Here is a 19948-nt window from a genome sequence, read left to right on the forward strand (position 1 = left end):
GAGGACCAAGGTTCAAATTCAACTTGATGCTTACAATTGGGGGACCTTAGTCTTCCTGGACATTGGTTTCTTCATCTGTAAAATGAAGGGATTGGATTGTTGACTATGAAGTGTCTTTTTAACTCTAGATCAGAGATCCTTCGAAACAGCTTTGTAAGGGAATACTATGGGAATTATTATTTTTGTTTTGTATATAATATAGCCCCATGCTACTGCCCTTTCCCCCCCTCTCTCTGTGAGGGACTATGTGATTCTGGAACATACAATCTAAGTTATCCTGTCAAGCACAGGGTGGGAATGAGGAACCTCACTTTATATCATTTTTTTTCTTTTTTAAATGGTCTGGTTATTTTCTAATATTTCCTGCTGTCAATGTTCATGCCTTTAATTCTTAGAACATATAAATTTCAATGTCCTATTTCTCTTGTTTCTTCCTAAATCCCCAATCCCCATTTTTAAACATAACTCCTTTTGAAATGAACAGGAACTTTTCAACATGAAATACAGACAATGAAAAGGAAATCTAGCCTCCCCCCCCAAAAAATTGATTTTTTTTATGGCTGACAAACAAGATTGAAAAATTTAATCTTCATCTTTGGGGATTACCAATGGAAAGCCTTTAGCTTAACCTTCCCTGGTTATTGTTAAGCCATGTCCAACCATCCATGACTCCATTTGGGGGTTTTCTTTGGCAAAGATTTGCCATTTCCTTCTCTAGCTTATTTTACAGATGAGGAAACTGAGGCATTAAGTGACTTGCCCATTATTTTATCTAGCAATAATAAAAACGAACAGTGCAGTACTCAGGTTTTATTACCTTCTCAATGAAAAAGTAATGAGGTTTTGCACAAATATTAAAGACAAATTCCTAGAGGGAATTTGTAAATTGCTCTATAAATCAGTCACTTATTTGATGAGAGGAAGAAGCTATAAACATACCTAAGGTGATAAAGCTAAGAAATAAAAGAACAGGGACTGGAATCTAGATCAACTGACAATATTCATATTCTGTATTATAATTAGTGAAAATATTTCACTCTTAGAGTAGGACTTCCTCCAAATAAATAAAAAAAGGAATAACAAATTGTACATAAAAAATTACAGTTTCATGTGCAATCATCTTTTCTTTTTATTCTACTGTTATGGAAATGCTTATTTTATCCACATATAAAAAATAAAATAAATTTTAAAAATTAAAAAAAAATTTAAGACCTTCTCATTCTATGAATAATAAAAGAAGTCAGAAGTCACAAGAGGGGATTCTGTTCCTCCTTTCTCCAATGTATTTACTTTTGGATTAAATGTTACCCCTTGAGTTATGGCTAATGATTTTAATCTCATTTAGCATGTGCAGAATTATGTATTTGTGATTCCAATGAAGTTTTAAAGTTGTTTTCATTTTCATTTTTTTTCTTAAAGGGCTAGGTTTTCTTTGGTTTTTCCAGAATGGAAATTAATTAAACCCTTTCAATTTTGCATGTATGTGAATGTGAACAAATGGAAATACTCAGATATACATACTTGCTGAAATTGAATAAGAGCCTTTCAAAGACGAGGACAGGTCCTGTGCTGCTCAGGATAGTGAGCGGTTGGCCAGCAAAAAGACAAAAGATGGCTCCAGAGACAGCCGTGCCCAGGAAGCTCTCCAACACGCCCTAGTACAGACAGAACACAGGCATTAACTGATCTACCTTATGATATTAGGTATTTGGGAGCAATCATTGAAAAATACATTGTGTGAAGACTTTGTGCGCCATAAATCAAAAACCAAACAGAAACAAATGGTCCCAGTTAGTACAACTATCAACTTCCATCAAATGGTTGCATTATTTGAGTTTGTGTTGCATATTGCCCTGAGCATGAAGCTAATGACCATAGTTTACATAATTATAACTTTGGATAAGGTTAATTTGAATATAGGGATTCATTGTTCATACTAATTGAGAACTGACTGCATTTCATAGTAGATATGAGTAATACTGGGACCATTAAAAGCCTATCATCAACAGAGATACAAAATAATAGACTCTAGAAGTCATTTTAACCCAATCTTCTAATTTTACAGAGAAGGACTAGGATCTTAGCTACTCAGTAATAAAACAATACCTGAAACCTAAATCTCATAATAATTAACATGCAGATTTTTTTGATATATTAATTTTTAAGCTTTTCATTTTCAAAACATATGCATGGATAATTTTTTAACATTGACCCTTGCAAAACTTTGTGCTCCAAATTTTCCATCCTTCCTCCCCACCCCCTTCCCTAGATGGCAAGTAATCCAATATATATTATACATGTTAAAATAAATGTTAATCTAATATATGTAAACATATAAAATGCAGATTTTTAAAAAATAGTACTTTTTCCTTCAGAAAATGCTCTATTTCCTCTTCTATTGGTAATGATTTGGGAAATGCTTTCAGGGTTCCTTAGAAAAGTTCAGCCCTGGCTCACAAATACAATTCACTTGCAAGTCATAATCATCTTTCCAATGTCATATTCCTCCTCAAGAATGAAGGACAAACAACAAGGAATAGGGGATAGAATTCTGGGTCTAGAAGTCATGAAAATATAATTTTTAAATCTTATTCCAGATCATTACTAGTTGCATGACCCTAAGTAAATCCCTTAATTTATGTCTACCTCAGTTTTATATCTGCAAAATGGATATAATAAGAGCACCTACTTCCTATGGCTGTTGTTAAGTACATGAAAGGACTACAGAAATGCTAGTTTTGTTTTTCGGGGGACTTTTTTTGGTGTTGTTCAGTCGTCTTTTCAATAGTGTTCAACTCTTCATGAACCCATTTCGGGTTTTCTTGGCAAAGATACTGGGGCGGTTTGCCATTTCCTTCACCAGCTCACTTGACAGATGAGGAAACCGAGGTAAACAGGGTTAAATTACTTAATCAGGGTCATCCTGGGAATCTGAGGCCAGATTTGAAATCAGGAAGATGAGTGTCCTTGATTCCAAATCCAATGCTCTATCCACTTTGTTACCTAGCTGCTCCCAAATGCTAGTGATTGTTATTAAAATAAAAGTTTCTTGCTATCTTTTTGTTTTTATATAACCTACATTTCTTCAACACATTTTGACATGTTGAGTTTCAAAGTACATTGCAGAAATTTTAAAATATTCTCATGCAAGGAAGCATTGTTAGCTTAACTGTAAAGAGAGGTTCAAACTATTTATAAACTGAAAAAATAAGAATCTTTTTTTCTGGCTCCCTATATTGGGATACATACAATGATACAGTGAGAGAGGACAGAGATCACTATGGAGCTAGTTATTTTAAGTAACCATAAATCAAAAAGACAATTCTACACCTTACTGGAGTAAATCTCTCTAAAAGATTTCAGATTTTGGATAGGCTGATATTATGCAGACCAATGGTTTGGGGTGTGTTGGAAAAGGAGGAACATGGCCCTGTGTTATTTTTATAAGACTTTAATTTCATTCTACTTCCTTTGAATAGATAAAACTGAAGAACTGGTATAACTCTTCCTATCATCCAACTCACTACCCCATGCTCTCTTTCCTCTTATTTCATATGAGAGAAGGAAAGGGAGTTAAAATTCCAGAGGAGAAAGGGGAGGACTAAGAATAATCAATATTATCTCACCCCCCCCCCAAAAAAAGACCCAAGAATTATTCTAGTCTTTTATCTTCTAATTCATGCCCTGTGCAAATCTGATTAAAATTCTCTTCTACATCATCTGGAGTTGGTCCAATGGTGGTCTCAAACAAAGTGGGTACAGGAAGCATTTCTTAATTAAGACCCTCTCTTTAATCCTTGTATTTCTAGACATCTTGAATTAACTGGAGTGTATTTTATTGACTCATCACATTTTACAGAATTGAAAACACAAAAAAAATCCTCAAGTTTATTTGGAATATCATAATGTGTTACCCATAGTTAAATAAGAAGTTTAACTTGGCCTCTGAAACAAACGTGAAAGCCAGCCTGGACACACATGCCTGTGGTCCAGAAAAAAGGAAGATAGGGAGAATAGAAATCATTCTATGGCAAAAGGAGTGTTAGCAGAAACTTAAGTAAAATCTGCATTGGAAGCAACCTGAATCTCTTTCATCAGTTGTACAAAATATATGAGAGATGTATTATGGAGTCTTTTACTCAAATCTGATTTTTGTGAGTTCTTATCAAACATACTAGAGCAGTTTGCCGTTTCCTTCTGCAGCTCATTTTACAGATGAGGAAACTGAGGTAAACAGGTTGAGTGACTTGCTTAGGGCCACATAGCTAGTAAGGATCTGAGGATGGATTTGAACTCAGGAGTATACCTTCCTAACTGAAAGCTGAGCATTCTATGCACTATGACATCACCTAGCTATCTTATATGAGAGAGAAAGCCATGGAAAAACTTGAGCATGATAGTTTAAACTTTAATGAGCTAGGAGCATTCATATAACATTGGAAACAGAAATTTTTTATCTGAATTATTATTTTAATTTTTTGCTACTGAATGCTTTTCTTATTTGAGTTGGTAAATGTAACTATAGAGTAAAAATTCAAGTTGTTATTTGGAGAGGAGAAGGCAGGAGAGCATCAGAGGGAAGAGAGAGGACATGCTCTTGTTCTTCCAATGAAAAAGTAGACTATTTCTTTTATTGTTTTCCACTGGGCCAAAACCCATTTTTGCCATTAGAATGTAAGGGATTCTTTCTTTCCTCATCTTTCTGTCTCTACTTAACAGAAGCTTAATAATTATGTGTTGGTTGACTGGCTGATTGATAATAATCAAGCATAGAAAACCAAAAGCTGGGGAATATTAAAACAAAAAAATGGAAAACATCTCATTTATTTCAAATCTATATTTCTTTTTAATTGCTGAAATATTTCTAATCATTAAACAAGAATTTTTTTTAGTTAATCTTAGTTAAATTTTAGTTAATTTAGTTAAAAATTTAGTTAATGTTTTTAGTCAAAGATGATTATGTAGAATGTTGAATAATAGAAGGAAACTTTTTTTTTTCCTTTTTGCTGAGGCAATTGGGGTCAAGTGACTTGCCCAGGATCACACAGCTAGGAAGTATTAAGTGTCTGAGGTCAAACGTGAACTCAGATCCTCCTGACTTCAGGGCTGGTGCTCAATCAACTAAGCCACCTAATTGATCCTGAAATTTCTTTAGATTAATCTCTGACCCAAAAGTTTGACCAGGAAGAATTTGACCTTTTCAGAAATGGCCAGATCCAAATAATAAAAATTTTGTAAATTACCTGAATGAGTTCTTAGATCAGTTTGGAGCATGTCAAATTAGAAAAAAAAAAGAAAGAAAGAAAGAAAGAAAGAAAGAAAGAAAGAAAGAAAGAAAGAAAGAAAGAAAGAAAGAAAGAAAGAAAGAAAGAAAGAAAGAAAGAAAGAAAGAAAGAAAGAAAGAAAAATACCCTTTTACATTGGTCAACAGGCATATGAAAACAAAATTAAATGAGAAACTGAGTTAATAGCTGAATAATTTAAGCCATCTTCTATCTTCTCTCAAGAGCTCTCAAACCCAATGAACACAATTAACATTAGATTTTTCTAAAGCGGGTTAATCAGATGAAGTGTTTACTTGCATACTCAATTCTTTTTCACTCACCTAGAAAAATGTCAGTGCTCTTATCTCTGATAACTTTCCCTGGGAGATCATAATTTTGACATCCATATATATATAATCCAATTCACCACTTGGCCCCAAGATCATTGTCAGTCAATAAACACTTAGTAAACACTTACTATAGCTAGAAGCTAGGTGAAACAGGAGATAGAGTTCAAATCCAGCCTCAGACACTATCTGTGTGAATCTGGGCAAGTCATTTAACCCAGTTTACCTCAATTTTCACCTGTAAAATGCTGTGGAGAAGAACATGGCAAAACTCTCCAGTTTTCTTGCCCCCCCAAAACCAACTAGGATCACAAAGACTCAGATACAACTGGAAAAATGACTGAATAACAGTAACAACATGTGTCACGCTCTGTGCTACAAAGTTTAGGTACAAAGAGAGCAGAAAATTTATGATCATAGATTTAAAGGTAGAAAGGATCTTGATGGCAATGGAGTCCAAATCCCTCATTTTACAGATGAAGAAACTGAAGCAAAATCAGTCAGCTAGTTAGTGTCTGAGACAGCTCCAACTTGCCTCCAAGTTCAATGTTCTAATTATCTCTGGCTGAAACTGGAAGAGGAAGGATGCCTTTAAAGCTAAAGAAATTAAACCTCTCCCTGAGGGTATGTGAGCCAAGCTTAAAGAAAGAAGTGGCCTGTCCATCAAACCTGGATGAAAGGTGATATCCATCCCACATGCTGGTCATGAAGGAGGTGACTTGGGAGATGAATTTGGCCTGGAGACTGCGGTTTCCTATCTAGTCCAGAAAAGCAGTTGGACTGATGTTCACATGCAAGTAATAAAACACCTTCTAAGGCCAAGACAAATGATTTTAGGATCATCTATCATATTGTGAATTATCAAGATAATTAAAGGTGACAGTTGTGGATTAGTTCAACAGAGTGAAAGAAGAATTTTTCAAATGTGTGATTTTTAAATGAGGAACATTGGAGAAGTTTTCCCCAACAGAACTGTATGCCTAAAAAAGCTTAACTTCTGCCAAGTGGAATAAAGCAAACTGTTAGTCATGGGAAAAAATGAATGTCAACAAACATTTATTAAGCACCTCCTATGTACAATGTTAAACACTGGGGGCACAAAGAAAAGCAAGGAAAAAAAAGCTTACCTTCTAAATGAACTTATTATAGTCTATTGGTAACACAAGAACTTAATTAGATGTTGCTGTCCAGTCATTTCAACATAATGTCTGACTCTTCTTTGGGATTTTCTTTGCAAAGATACAGAAATGGTTTTTCATTTCCTTCTCTAGCTCATTTGACAAATGAGGAAACTGAGGTAAATAGGGTTTTTTTACTTACACAGGATCACACATCTAGCAAGTATCTGAAGGAGCTCTATCTATTGAGCCACTTGGATCCCCCCACTTAATTAGATACATGCAATATAAATGGAAGATCATCTGAAAGGGGACCAAGAAAAGCTTCATGCAGAAAGTGGACTTTAAGATGAGAAATAAAGGCACCAAGGGCTAAGTAACTAAGAACCCAGTATTTTGATCCTAAAATAGCTTGCCTGTTTCTACCTGTCTAAACCAGGGTTAGTAGTTTCCATAGAAAATCAGTGACTTGGAAAAAAAATGATAACTAAATGCTGGTGTCTAAATTAAGATGATGCTACATAATCCCACCTTGAGGAGAAATTCTAGTTGGTGCTCAGAAACAAATCATTTAATTTGTAATGCAGTTAGAGGAAAACCTAAGGAATGGTTGTAATCCTTGTTCGCAGATACAATACTTCAGACAAGTTCTGTAAAAATGTCTTTTAGGGACAAATTGTGTGAGCAGTTAAAAAAAGAAATATCACCAGTGAAAAAGAGATGATGGAATAATGCCCAGGCAGAGACAATAACATAAAAATAGAACCTCCAAATATATTTTACCATGAATTGAACAGTTCCTTTAAAATGTATTGTTAGGACTTATAAACACCATCTCACTCAAAAATCAAAAAAGTTTCTGCATTTTTAATAAAAATTTATGCCGATGTGAATCAATATTTATTAAATTGAACTAAAGGATAATTAATCCTATAGAAAAAAGAAAAATTGTTCTCTTCGCTTACTTAATGTCCCAACTGGCATTCACCAATAACATAAATTTAAAGTGCTTGAAAACATTGTTCTTTTTCATATTCTCTAAAATATTTCAGAAAGGCATCTTTTTGTGAAGAACAAAAACAAAGCCTTTGGAATAAGGTTTAAAGGTAATATTTGACATTTGGGGTTTTTTGATATAAGTTATGTATCATAACAAAGAAATTGACTAGATCTTAGGTATCTGCCCCTGGACTGTCTTTGGCTCAAAATCTTCCAGCTGGGATAAGACATAATATGGAACAGGATGGGGAATTATTGATAGACAGAACTCCCAGATAAGGAAACTCTCTTATGGAAATGCATATTGGTACCTACTTGGCAATTTAGAGTCTTACAGAATTGTCTAAGGCATTAAGAGGTTAAAGACCTTGCTCAAAGTTTCACAATCAGTGACTGAGGCAAGATTTGAATGCAGCTGGTTTCAAGGCTAGCTTAGTATCCTATGTCACTGGACCTCTTGTACAGCTGAAAAAGCTCTGCAATTTAGTGTGTAAAAAAGAAAACATTTCTTGGGATTGTGGAATAAGAAAAGGGAGAATTTGAAGAATGGCCTAATGATAAGGAAGGGGAAAATTCATGTCTTTTCAATCACAGCAGAGTGATATGATTGTGTAATCACATTATCTAAGAGTCAGAAAGCACTTCAGAGACCATCTACTCCAATTTGTGCCTGAATAAGCATCCCCAGAACAACACCCAATAAATGGCCACCCAGCCTTTACTTAAAGACCAACACTCCAGCACATTGCACACTCAATCAGTACTGGCACACAGGAAGTATTTAAGAAATGCTTGCTGATTTGACCAATGATGGTGGAAAAGACACTACACTAATACTCTGGGGGAGCTCTAATTGTTAGGAATTGTTAAAATCTAATTGATAAAGCCTTAATTTGTCCCTTTGCATTGTATGCCTATTATTTCTGATTCTGCTCTATTGGTGGAATCCTTGGACTCTGCAATCCACTTCCCTAGAAAAAGGTGATTTTCAAAATCATATCTTGCCAAAGGGTTCTTAATGTTTTGTATGTGTTATAGAATCATTTTGCAGTTTGTTGAAACTTAGGGACCCCTTCTAAGAATATTTTAAATGAATGAAATAAAATAAATAGGTTTATAAATACTAATATATATATATATATTAGTATATATTATATATTTATATATATTATATATTAATAATATATTAATATATAATAATATATACTAATATATTAATATATATAATAGTATACAGACCCCAGGATAAGAATCCTAGTACTAGAGATCGCTTGCAGCTATAAGTCAGCACATGAAATCTAGTTGATTTCAGATAAATGGAATCAGTCATTCTTGGAAGACCAGACTGACTTAATTCATGCTGTGAAGAACAAGAATCTCTTGATAGTAGTTGTACTCAGATTTCTAAATTTCCAGTGCTCTAGGGTTCTGGGACAACATTCTGCTGGTTACAACATGACAAAGTTTGTAGGAGGCTATTGCACCCAAATGACTTGTGAGAAGAAAGTGAGGCAGGTGACTTTGCTCAGCCCTCCCTCACTGAAATCTAATTCACTTGCGTGTTATGGAATCATCTCCTGAATGTCATGGTCCTTTTCTGGCACTAAAGATAAACAGCCATTTCTATGAATCCAACTAGAACTGGCCAGCTGAGTAACAGTCTTCTTCATTTTTTTCTATCTTTCCTTCCTTCTTACTTCCTTCATCCCTTCTTTCTTTCTTTCCTCCCTCCATTTTTTTTCTTTCTTCCTTTCCTTCTTTTCCTCCCTTCCTCTCCTTTCTTTTTTCTTTCCTTCCTCTCTCCCTTCTCTCTTTCTTCCTTCCTTTTTTCTTTATTCCTTCCTTCCTTTCTTTTCTTCCTTCCTTCCTTCCTCTTTCTGTCTTCCTTCCTTCTTCCTTCCTTTCCCTTCCCTTCTCTCTTCCTTCTTCCTTTCCTCCTTCCATCCTCTTTCTTTCTTCCTTCCTTCCTTCTTCCTTCTCCCCTTTCTCTCCTTCCTTTCCCCCTTCTCTTCCTTCCTCCCTTCTTCTTTCCTTTCTTCCTCCTTCCCCTCTTTCTCTCCTCTCCCTCTCTCTTCTTTCTTTTTTTCCTCCCTCCCCTCTTCCTCTCTTCTTCTTCTCTCTCTGTTTCCTCCCTTCCTTCTTTTCTTCCCTCTTTTCTCTTTCTTCTTTCCCTTCCTTCCCTCTGTCTCCATAGATTATCATACCTTCACCTGTTCATACTCTGCCCAAAGGAATACAATTTTGACCTCTGAAAACTCCCAAGATCTTGGAGTTTGAGACCTAGATTTCTTTCTTAAGAAACATGCCTTAAACCCAAATCACTCTAGCTTTCATTGACTGGTCAACAATAGGTCCCAGGCCAAGTCCTACTTTGTCACTTTTGAGACCCTAATTGGCTCAGAGTGAAGGTAAATAGCAATTGTTTCTGTTTTGACCAGAAACTCTGAAGGTCTTCCCCTCCCAGATTGGTAATTTTTAACTAGGTAAAAGAAGCCATTCTCTGTTTCATTTCTTACCAAGCCTTAACCACTGATTGGGCATTGCCTCACTCAAAATAAGACCTGTTAATAACTCTAGCTTAAAAGGCTAAAGTCTCTCACTGCATCTGGGGCTATCTCCAGTCATTCTGGTTTATATCTTGCCACTGGACCCAGATGGCTCCAGAGGAGAAAGTGCACAGCCCACTCTCACTTACATCCAACTCACTTGCAAGTCATGGCTCATCTCTCATTGATTTCAGGGTCCTCTTCAAGAATAAAGGACAAATAACAACAATAAACACTGGGAAAAGGCAACCTAGTATGGGGAGGGGGGAAGAGAGACCATTCATGAGCCTTGACCTGTGATGATTTAAAACATTAAAGAAATCATTCCTACCAACTTCCTTCACTATTCCAGTACCTCTGGGCAACTGGAAAAAACCTTGAGCAACACAGTGGGATAAACAGTGGAAAGATCACTTGATATGGAGTCAGAGGACATGGGTTTGAATCTTCTCTATGCTGTATAACATTGGATAACTTCCTTAATTTTCAGGAGCCTCAATTTCCCCCCTTGAAAATAAGAGGATTGAACTATAACCTCCGGACCTTCCAAGTCCAGATTTATGTTCAATCCTATGAACTCCTCACCTTCAACTATACATTATTCTTGCACCCTGGCCTTGTGTTTATTTCAGATTCTTGCATCTTCAAACATCTTATCACTGCTTCTTTCCCTGTTTTCTATAAACATCTATAAACATCATACTATCTCCTAAAGCTATCATACTTTCACTGGACCAAGTCACTTCCACAAATGTCTCTCTTCCTTAACTGCCAGAAATGACTTCTTGGTGAGTACATATAGACTTTTACATACAATCTCTTTTTCTATTCTATTTTATATACAGAAATACTTGTTTTTATATGTTCTTTGCTAAAGTCAGAATAAACATTAAATTTTCAACATTAAGTAAGGAGCATGTACTTGAGAGACAAATAGGGAAAGAGGAGGAAGAAGAAAGAAAGAGAGAGATCTTTCTTGATTCCCCTAGTTTTTAATACTATATCATCATCCTCCAAGTTACTATTTCTTTTATAAAATATCCTGTGTTAGTACTTACCTGTGAATGTACTGTATCTCTCAAGTGAAAGACAGGGACTGTCTTTCTGATTTTTTGTCTTTCTGATCTCAGTCCCTGGCATGCATATATATAAAATATGTGTGTGTATTATATACATAATTGCATATATATTATAGTGTAATAAACATTTAAGTAATGTTTATTGATTGAAAGTCACATGATCCAACCAATAGCTCCAGTTAATGATCTGCCATTTATTTATTAAGCAGGTACTTTATGCCAGGCACTGTACTAAGCTCTGGGGATACAAAGAAAGGCAAAAAAAAAAAAAAAAAAAAAAAAGTCAAAGTTACTAGTTCTATCAGCCTCAAAACAGCTAGGTGTTAAAGCATTATCTCCTTCCCAGGCCTATACTAGTTATTCTGTTTGTTTACTCGTCCTATTCCTCTCAAGTTCCTCATTTGTGAATTAGAAATCATTACACCCTTATACTTCTGGCAAGTTAGTTTAATGGGAAAGGAAGCAATGATTAACAATTTAACTCTGGTAGGAATATTTTTACTAGTCGATTTTAAAAAAATTTAGGTCTTATTTTATTTCCATTATGGCAGGTTGCTTTGAAAGGCATCAGGAAATTTGTTAGGAGAGTAAATAAAAGATTTTTTACCCAGCGGAAACAGAGAACTTATATCTAAGTAAACCAGTAAATTTGTATATCCATCTTGCAACATTGTCCAAAAAATTAAATAAAAGGAATTGATCAGGAGCCATTTTTGATGATGGAGCCATGCTGGTTAATTTGCTAAATTTCAAATTTCAAATACCACTTTAGTATTTTGCCAGGAATCAACAAGTCTAGCGCTCTGTCTACTGTGCCTTCTTAAGAAAAACCAGAAAGCATCAGAGACAAACATTCTTTACATGTTTCCATCTCATGTGGGTACCCCTTGGACAATTCCCTCCCCCAATATTTTCATTTAAATGATTTTTCTTTGTGTCTTCAAAATTTATTCTTAAGAATTTGTGGGGACAGCTAGATGGCTCAGTGAAAAAAGCGCTGAACCTGGGATCAGAAGGTCCTGGGTTCAAATCCAGAGGACCTGAGTTCAAATCTAGTTTCAGACACTTAACACTTACAAGTCAAGTGAACAGAGACAGACGGACAGACAGAAAGACAGATTTGCATCCTTCTCAAACTGAAGTATCCCACAGAACTTTCATTTGTGAAATGAGAGAATCCCAAAAGATCCTATCATTTATTTAAGCCCTCTGACATTTGCTCCCCAAAAATCCACGTTATAAACTAAACTATTCCCAGTATAGTGTATAGCATGCTAGCTTTGAAATATAGAACACTTCAGTAAGAATCTCAACTCAGACACTCATTGTTTCTATGAAGATAGAACAGCTACTCAATCTCTCTGATTTTGTTTCCTCATTTATAAAATTAAAATGTCTATAGCACCAATAGTTTGTGAGGATTAAATTGGTTTGGTTCTTTCCAATTATCCCTTCTATTTTATATCTCCCATGTCTTTTTAATATTGTATAAATATTCTAGAGCCATAATTTTAGTTATGGGGTCACCTCCCATGAAGTCTCACAGACATCTATGGTTTCAAATTTGCTTCTGGGTGTTGGATTTACCTAGTTAATTGACCTGTATTTTGCATCTTTGGGCATAAATTTGAGGACACAGATTTTATTGCTGGTTTCTTTCCTAGAAAGAATTTCTCCTATGAATTTCCTGAATTTTCTCTTTTCTACATTATGGTTGTCCCTGGCTTCCTTTAAGTTCCAGCTGAATTCCTAATTTCTACTTGGAAGAAGACTTTCCTGATTCTCTTCTTGTTTAGCTTCAGTATATTCAGTACATATATAATTTGTATAGTTGGCCAAATTAGACAATGAGCTTCTTGACAGTAGAAAATGCCTTTTTGTCTTTCTTTGGATCTCTAGTATTTAGCACTATCCTTGGCATACTGTAGGCACTTAATAAATGCTTAATGACTAAATAGCTATAGAATTTAGCTTCATAGATACCGAGTTAAAAGGCAGATAGCAAGATTTTTTTCCTTTTCCCTTTCCCTTCAGTTTACAGCCCCATTAACAAGGTACTTAATCTATTGGCTTCTGCTAAGTGCATTCCCTGTCTAGTCTGGAGCATGTCATTATTCCTAGATTTTAAACTATGGTACAGAAATGGAAAGCCCATTTTAAGATAACATTTCCATAACATGAAGCTCATTTCCCAAATCTGCCTTTTTCTTTGAAAACCTTCCATACTTTTGATCAACAGCAGTAATGAGAATACTATTTGTGCCCTAAAGGTTGTTAGTTTCTTGCCCAAGATTTCATAATCTTTAGCAACACTTTCTAGACTCCTTCTGGCAGTATCGGTTAACACTTGGTTCAGTCCTATAATTGTACCTTTTAGTAATAAATCAGTGTGCAAGATTTTTTAAAGTAATATATAAATATTATCTATGATGACTAAAGCATAGTTCTACGTTCTCCTATTCAAACCTACATTCATTGTGTAACCAAACTAGTCTACTCCTTGTTTCCCATATACAACAATCTGTTTCCCATCTATGGGGCTTCAAGACTGTTTCCTATGACAAGAAAGTACTTCTTCCTCCCTCTCGCCTTTCAAATCCTCGTTTTTTTTAATGGGTCAGGAAAATTGTTATATTCTATATGACATTTTTTGATCCCTACCTTTATTCTTGATTAATAAAAGTTAATTTTTTAATTTATTTTTATTCTGAGCTTAAATATAAATGAATAAAATAGAAAAATGATATTATACCTAGAAGTACAATTTTTTTTAACAATTTTTACATACTTTTAAAATATACAATGTATTTAACATTAACTGAAATATATCCTGCTGATGTCTTCTGGCAATCTTAAGTGGGCAAAGTAGCCAAAACACTATATCTGGAGTCAGGGAGATCTGAGTTCAAATCTGAACCCCAGCAAAGTCAATTAACTGTCTTGAAAGACCAAGTTATAGTTATAGAATGACACAATTCATTAATTTTTACCACAAGGCAAAAAAAAATAGGATGAAATTTTTTATTTCAAAGTAAAATTATAATAAAGTTTTTATATCAATTTATTTAGTGCTAAAAATATGGGTGGGATTCAATAAGATGAATTGATAAATATAATAGCCTATAAAGTTTTAGCTAGTAACTACAAAAATAGAGAACAGAAGAAGCTATAAAACCAAATCACAAAATTTCTGAACTGAAAGCAACATCAGATGTTATTTGTTCTAACATGAACAAGAATCTCTTCTACCAGATGGACCTGTAAAAGAACCTCACTCAGACTTGCTTCATTTTTTCATTTTCATAATTATTAGTGATTTGAAGTACTTACATGGTTTTTAACAACTTGGATTTCTTCCTTTGAAAGTTATCTGTTCATATCTTCTATCTATTGGAGATCAGCTTTAATTTTTATACATTTGAGATAACTAATTATATACCTTGGTCATCAGATCTTTATCAGGGAAACTTACTACAAAGAACTTTTCCACTTAGCTATTTCTCTTCTAATTTTAACTGCAAGAACTTTTTTTTTCCAATTTTATTCTTTTTTATCCTTTTTTCATTGTTACCATTTTTAAATCTTTTCTTTTTCTATTTTATCCTCTGGGATACTTTCTGTCATTTACATAGTCACGAACTCTTCTTCCAGTAGTAGTTGCAAAAGACATTTTTTTTCCTTTTTCCTCTAATTTGCTTATGATGTAATATTTCAAATGCAAGTCATGTATCCATTTGAGACTCAACTTAGAGTTATGGTCTGAGTTGTTTGTCTATACCTAATGTTTATCACATTCTTTTCTAGTCAATGAATGAGTCAATGAATGAGTCTATCTCATTCATAGTTTGGTCTATCAAACAATAGACTCTATAGGACTTTCATTTTGGTTTTGTATAGTATATACTCAACCTGTTCCACTTATTGGCTTCTCTATTTTTTAACTTGTGGGACAACTAGGTGGTACAGAGGATAAAGCCTAGGATTAAAGTCAAGAAGACCTGAATTCAAATTCATATTTGACCCTGGGAAAGTCACTTAATCTTATTTACCTCAATTTCCTCTTCTGTAAAATAAGCTGGAGAAGAAAATAGCAAACCATTCTAATACACTTAGCAAGAAAACCCCAAATGGGGTCACAAAGAGTTAGACACAAATGGATACTGAACAACAACAGAAGATAGTTTAAAGATAGTTTACTGCTTTGTAGGATAATTTGAAATCTGATATTGCTATCGCATTACTTTCCTGCTGCTCTTAATTTTTTGTTCATCCAGGTGAATTTCATTATTTTTTTCCTAGATCTATTAAGTAATCTTTAGTAGTCTGATATGGCCTTGAATAAACAAATTAACTTAGGTAGCATTGCTATTTTTATTTATTAAATTATTGTTATTATTTTTATTATATTGGCTTAACCTATTCATGAGTGATTCATATTTCTCCAATTTTTAGATCTGGCTTTGTTTTTGTAAAGAATGTTATATAGAATTCCTATGGGTATCTTAGTAGATAGATTCCAAAACATTTTATAGTTATTTTGAGTTTCTTTAATTTCTTCCTGCTGCAAAAATGATTTTTATGTAGATTTCTCTTATATTCTGCTACCTTGCTGAAGTTATTGTTTCAAATACATTTGAATCATTTTCTTTGGATTCTAAAAATAAACTATCATGTAGTCTGGGGGAAAAAAACATTCTGTTGTTGTTTTGTCATTCAGTTATGGCTGACTCTTTGTGACCCTGTGGACCAACTGTCTACGTAATTTTCTTGGCAAAGGTACTGAAGTAGTTTGCCATTGCCTTCTCCAGTGGACCAGTAGACTTTTTTGTCAGACAATCAGAAGTTAAGTGACTTGTCCAAGTTCATCTATCTAGGAAGCGTCTGAATTACCATTTGAACTGAATCACTAGCTGCATCGAATTAGTTTGTTTTGGGGGGGGTTCCCCCCACATATGCTTTTTGTTCCCTTTGTTACTTTTTTCTGCTTATTGTTATCATTTCCATGTTGCACTGTTTTCATTTGTTCTTCTTTTCTAAGAGGATCAATGGCACATGAGATGATGTCTTAATTTGTCAGTGACTTGACTTGAGAGAGACAGAGATGCACAAAGTGGTCAGCTTATTCTCTCTTCCTGGATCATTGAAGACCCGTATTTGGCCAAAAATCTAAACAATTGGTGGTAGTCTGGGATGCAGTGGATGACCTCGGTGTCTTCCATGTCTAACCAAGCTCTAAGGGCTCTACAATTCCTGCTTTAGGTGCTTTCATAGCCATTGGAACAAATTGTCCTCAATTACCCATTATGTCACTAATAAGCTTAGTGATGATAGAGAAAACATATAGATTTTGTCTCTAATGTTCCTGGAAATTTTCATTTGGCTACTTCTTTACAGATGTGACTGACAGAGTCTTTATATTTTTACTTTCCCCTCTGATTTCTTCTCTGCAGTTTTCACTTAGGATTTCTTGAAATATGTTATCTTAGGCATTTGTTATTTTTGTTGTTTATAATTTTTCAGTTAATCCTCTGATTCTTAGATTGTTTCTCCTTTACCCATTTTCTAGATAAGTTTTTAAACAAAAAATACCATGTTTTTTCTTTGATTTTTTCTCTTTTCAAATTGTTACTATTTTATTGTTGTCTTGTGGATCACTGATTTATGTCTGACCCATTCTTACTTCTAGGGAGTTCAGTTCCTGTAGTAAAATTTGCCACCATCTGTCCTAAGCTGTTAATTTGCTTTGTCATTCTTTTTTTCCACCTAGCTCTCATTTCACTGAACATTAAATTTTGAATTTCCTGTTTCATTTCCTCTAGGTATTCCTATAATCCTAGAGTAGCCAGGATTTTCTTTACTCTGTGGTTCTACTTATATTTTTTTCTGGTTGATCTCTTATCCTTCCCTTGGTGCACAGTATTTCTCCATCTTCTATTTGGTCATGGACTGGGGTTTAGTTCCTTGTTCTTGCCCATATTCTTGGATTTTTGTGGGCCTCATCTATTAGGATGGCTACATCTTTTGTAGGAATTCCTGGGGTTGGGCCAAGATTTTTTGGTGTCTCTAGTCTTGACTCATTATCTGGGTCCTTAGTACCCAGTCTGAAATCTGAAAAAGGCTCGATCCTTTAGTGTAATCTTGAGAGACCTTAACCAGATTTTATTTGGATTAGTAGAAGGCCTCCTGGGAAATCCCAAGTGCTTTCCTGGCTCTTTCTCCTGCCACAGCTGAATCATGGGCTGCCTGGGAGCTTTGCTTTCTTGGCGTTGGAATGACCTTGTGTCCTACTGTAGTAATTAATACTCTACTTGGTAAAGCTGTGAGATAGTCCAATTCTTCTGTGCATCAATTTGAAATTATATGAGAAAAGTAATTAAACCATATGCCTTTCTGCCCACTGATCCCACTAGTAGGTATATAGTCCAAGAAAGTCAGAGATAGAAATAAAAGCCAGAAATCTATATTGGAATGGTGGTAATCTTTGTGGTAACCAAAAAAAAAAAAAAGCCTTTCAAAAAAAGCAGATGACCACTGATAAGAAGGTGGATAAAAACTTATATGAATTAATAGAATATTAATGTGTAGTAAAAAAAAGTCAACAAGAAGAATTCAGAAAAACAGGGCAATTTTTGTGAAATGAAACAAAGTTAATAAGTAGAATCAAAAATATATATATACAAAAAGGCTGCAACTATATATGTATCTATGAATATATACAACATATATTTTATATATACACATTGTAGACATATATGTAGATATATAGACATATAAACATACCATATATGTGTGTATATCTACATACGTACACACATACACAGGACATACACATGCACATATGTAATCACCAAAAGAGAGTTGAATTCTGAATAACCAAAAACCAATCTGAACGAAAGATGATAAAGCATCTCCTTCTTCAAAGCAGAAAAATAAGGGAGTACTAGGAGAGAATGTGATGTTCATTTTCAAACATGGTCATTATATTAGATTTTCTTTGGTTATTGTATTATTTTGTCATAAAGTGGGTATATCCTGGAGGGGAAAGTGTTTCTTATTGGGTTTTTTCTCTTCAGAAATTATTATGACACAAGAAAAAACTACCTCAATAAAATATATTATTTATAAAGCTAATGAACAAGAAAATCTATTTAACTTAATTGATTAGCATAGAGATTATAAATGATATATGCATGCATGTGTATATAGATAGGTACATTTTTTCAGTTATTTTTCATCTGTGTCCAATTCTTTATGACTACATTTGGGTTTTTCTTATCAGAGATACCGATATGTCATTTCTTTCTCAGCTCACTTTATAGATGAGGAAACTGAGGCAAACAGGGTTAAGTGGATCGCCTGGGGTCGCACAGCCAGTAAGAGTCTGAAGCCAGATTTGAACTGAGGAACATCTCTCTGATGCCATTCATGCTGCTCTATCCACTATGGCCCCACCTAGCTATATCAGTGTATACATATAGCACATCTAACTAGTTGTGTGAGTCCAAGCAAATCATTTAATCTCTGATTGACTCAGTTTCTTCATCTGAAAATGGGTATAATAATAGCACCTACCCCTCAGGGTTGTTGGGAGGGTAATGTGAGTATTTATCAAGTGCTTTACAAACTTTATTATTATTATTATTACATAGTAATTTCATATTCTGTTCATAGCTGCCCACATTAGTCACAATGATCTTGGAGAAATGAATTAATCCATTTGTTTTGTTTTTCCTACTTAAAAGAGATAATAGTGACTTTCTTATTAGGATATTTTCTGAATTTTCTAGTAATTATAAATTATGTTTCTATTTTATAAAAATTCATCCTGTGAAATTTCTGAAATATATATTAGCTCATTTTTTTTACAGTGCATATGGTATGATGGCCAAATCACTGGACTAATGGAGAGGAGACCTGAGTGTTAGCCCTGGATCTGATGCTAACTAGCTTTGTATGTGCCCAACATCTCCCATGGTTCAAGTTTTCTTATTGGCAGTATGAGGAAGTTACCACTCCAAGTGTTCATAAGGACTACTGTGCCCAACCTGTGCTAGACTCTTCTGAGCTCTCATTGATCTGATCAACTACAGACACACTATGCCTTGACCCTGATGTCACTGAGATGACATATTAGTGCCCTTCAAGTGCAAAGGACAACAATCAATCAACCAATGAAGGAATTAGAGGAGATGAGCTCAAAGAGCCCATCTAGCTTTCATTTTTACTAAGTTTTATAATCTGCTACAGATTTTCCTTAAATAAAATGTTGCTAATTTCATCCAAAATATGACTCAGATTGTAAATAATAGCTAGTAATAAATATTCTACTTATACTCCACTTTCTAGGACATACTGTGCCTATTGCAAAAAAAATTAGCTTTTTGTAAAGATATCTTTACTAGTGTACTGTAAAAGGTATCTTAAAGTCTTAATGATAATAAGCCAAGCTATTATTGAAGCTAAAAGGGGCACTAAGGCTTTTGGGAACCTTTCAGATGCTTTGCTAGTACATCATACAGAGAGAAATAAATCTTAACAAGGATACTATATACATACACACACACATATATATATAGCATACTATATATATATCAC

At 34.4% G+C, this 19948-nt stretch overlaps 1 protein-coding gene across 6 annotated transcripts in view; it reads right to left on the bottom strand.

Moving 5' to 3' along the window:
- Positions 1-19948, bottom strand: part of SLC4A4 (solute carrier family 4 member 4) — a 382231-nt gene that overhangs the window by 77969 nt on the left and 284314 nt on the right. For all 6 annotated transcript variants that reach the window (XM_031944125.1, XM_031944124.1, XM_031944128.1 and 3 more), the window contains one exon: positions 1522-1655. In XM_031944125.1, the coding sequence (XP_031799985.1) occupies positions 1522-1655 (134 nt within the window). The remainder of the gene's footprint in view (positions 1-1521; positions 1656-19948) is intronic.

This window comes from Sarcophilus harrisii, chromosome 6, assembly GCF_902635505.1.
Source record: "Sarcophilus harrisii chromosome 6, mSarHar1.11, whole genome shotgun sequence".
Taxonomy (NCBI): domain Eukaryota; kingdom Metazoa; phylum Chordata; class Mammalia; order Dasyuromorphia; family Dasyuridae; genus Sarcophilus; species Sarcophilus harrisii.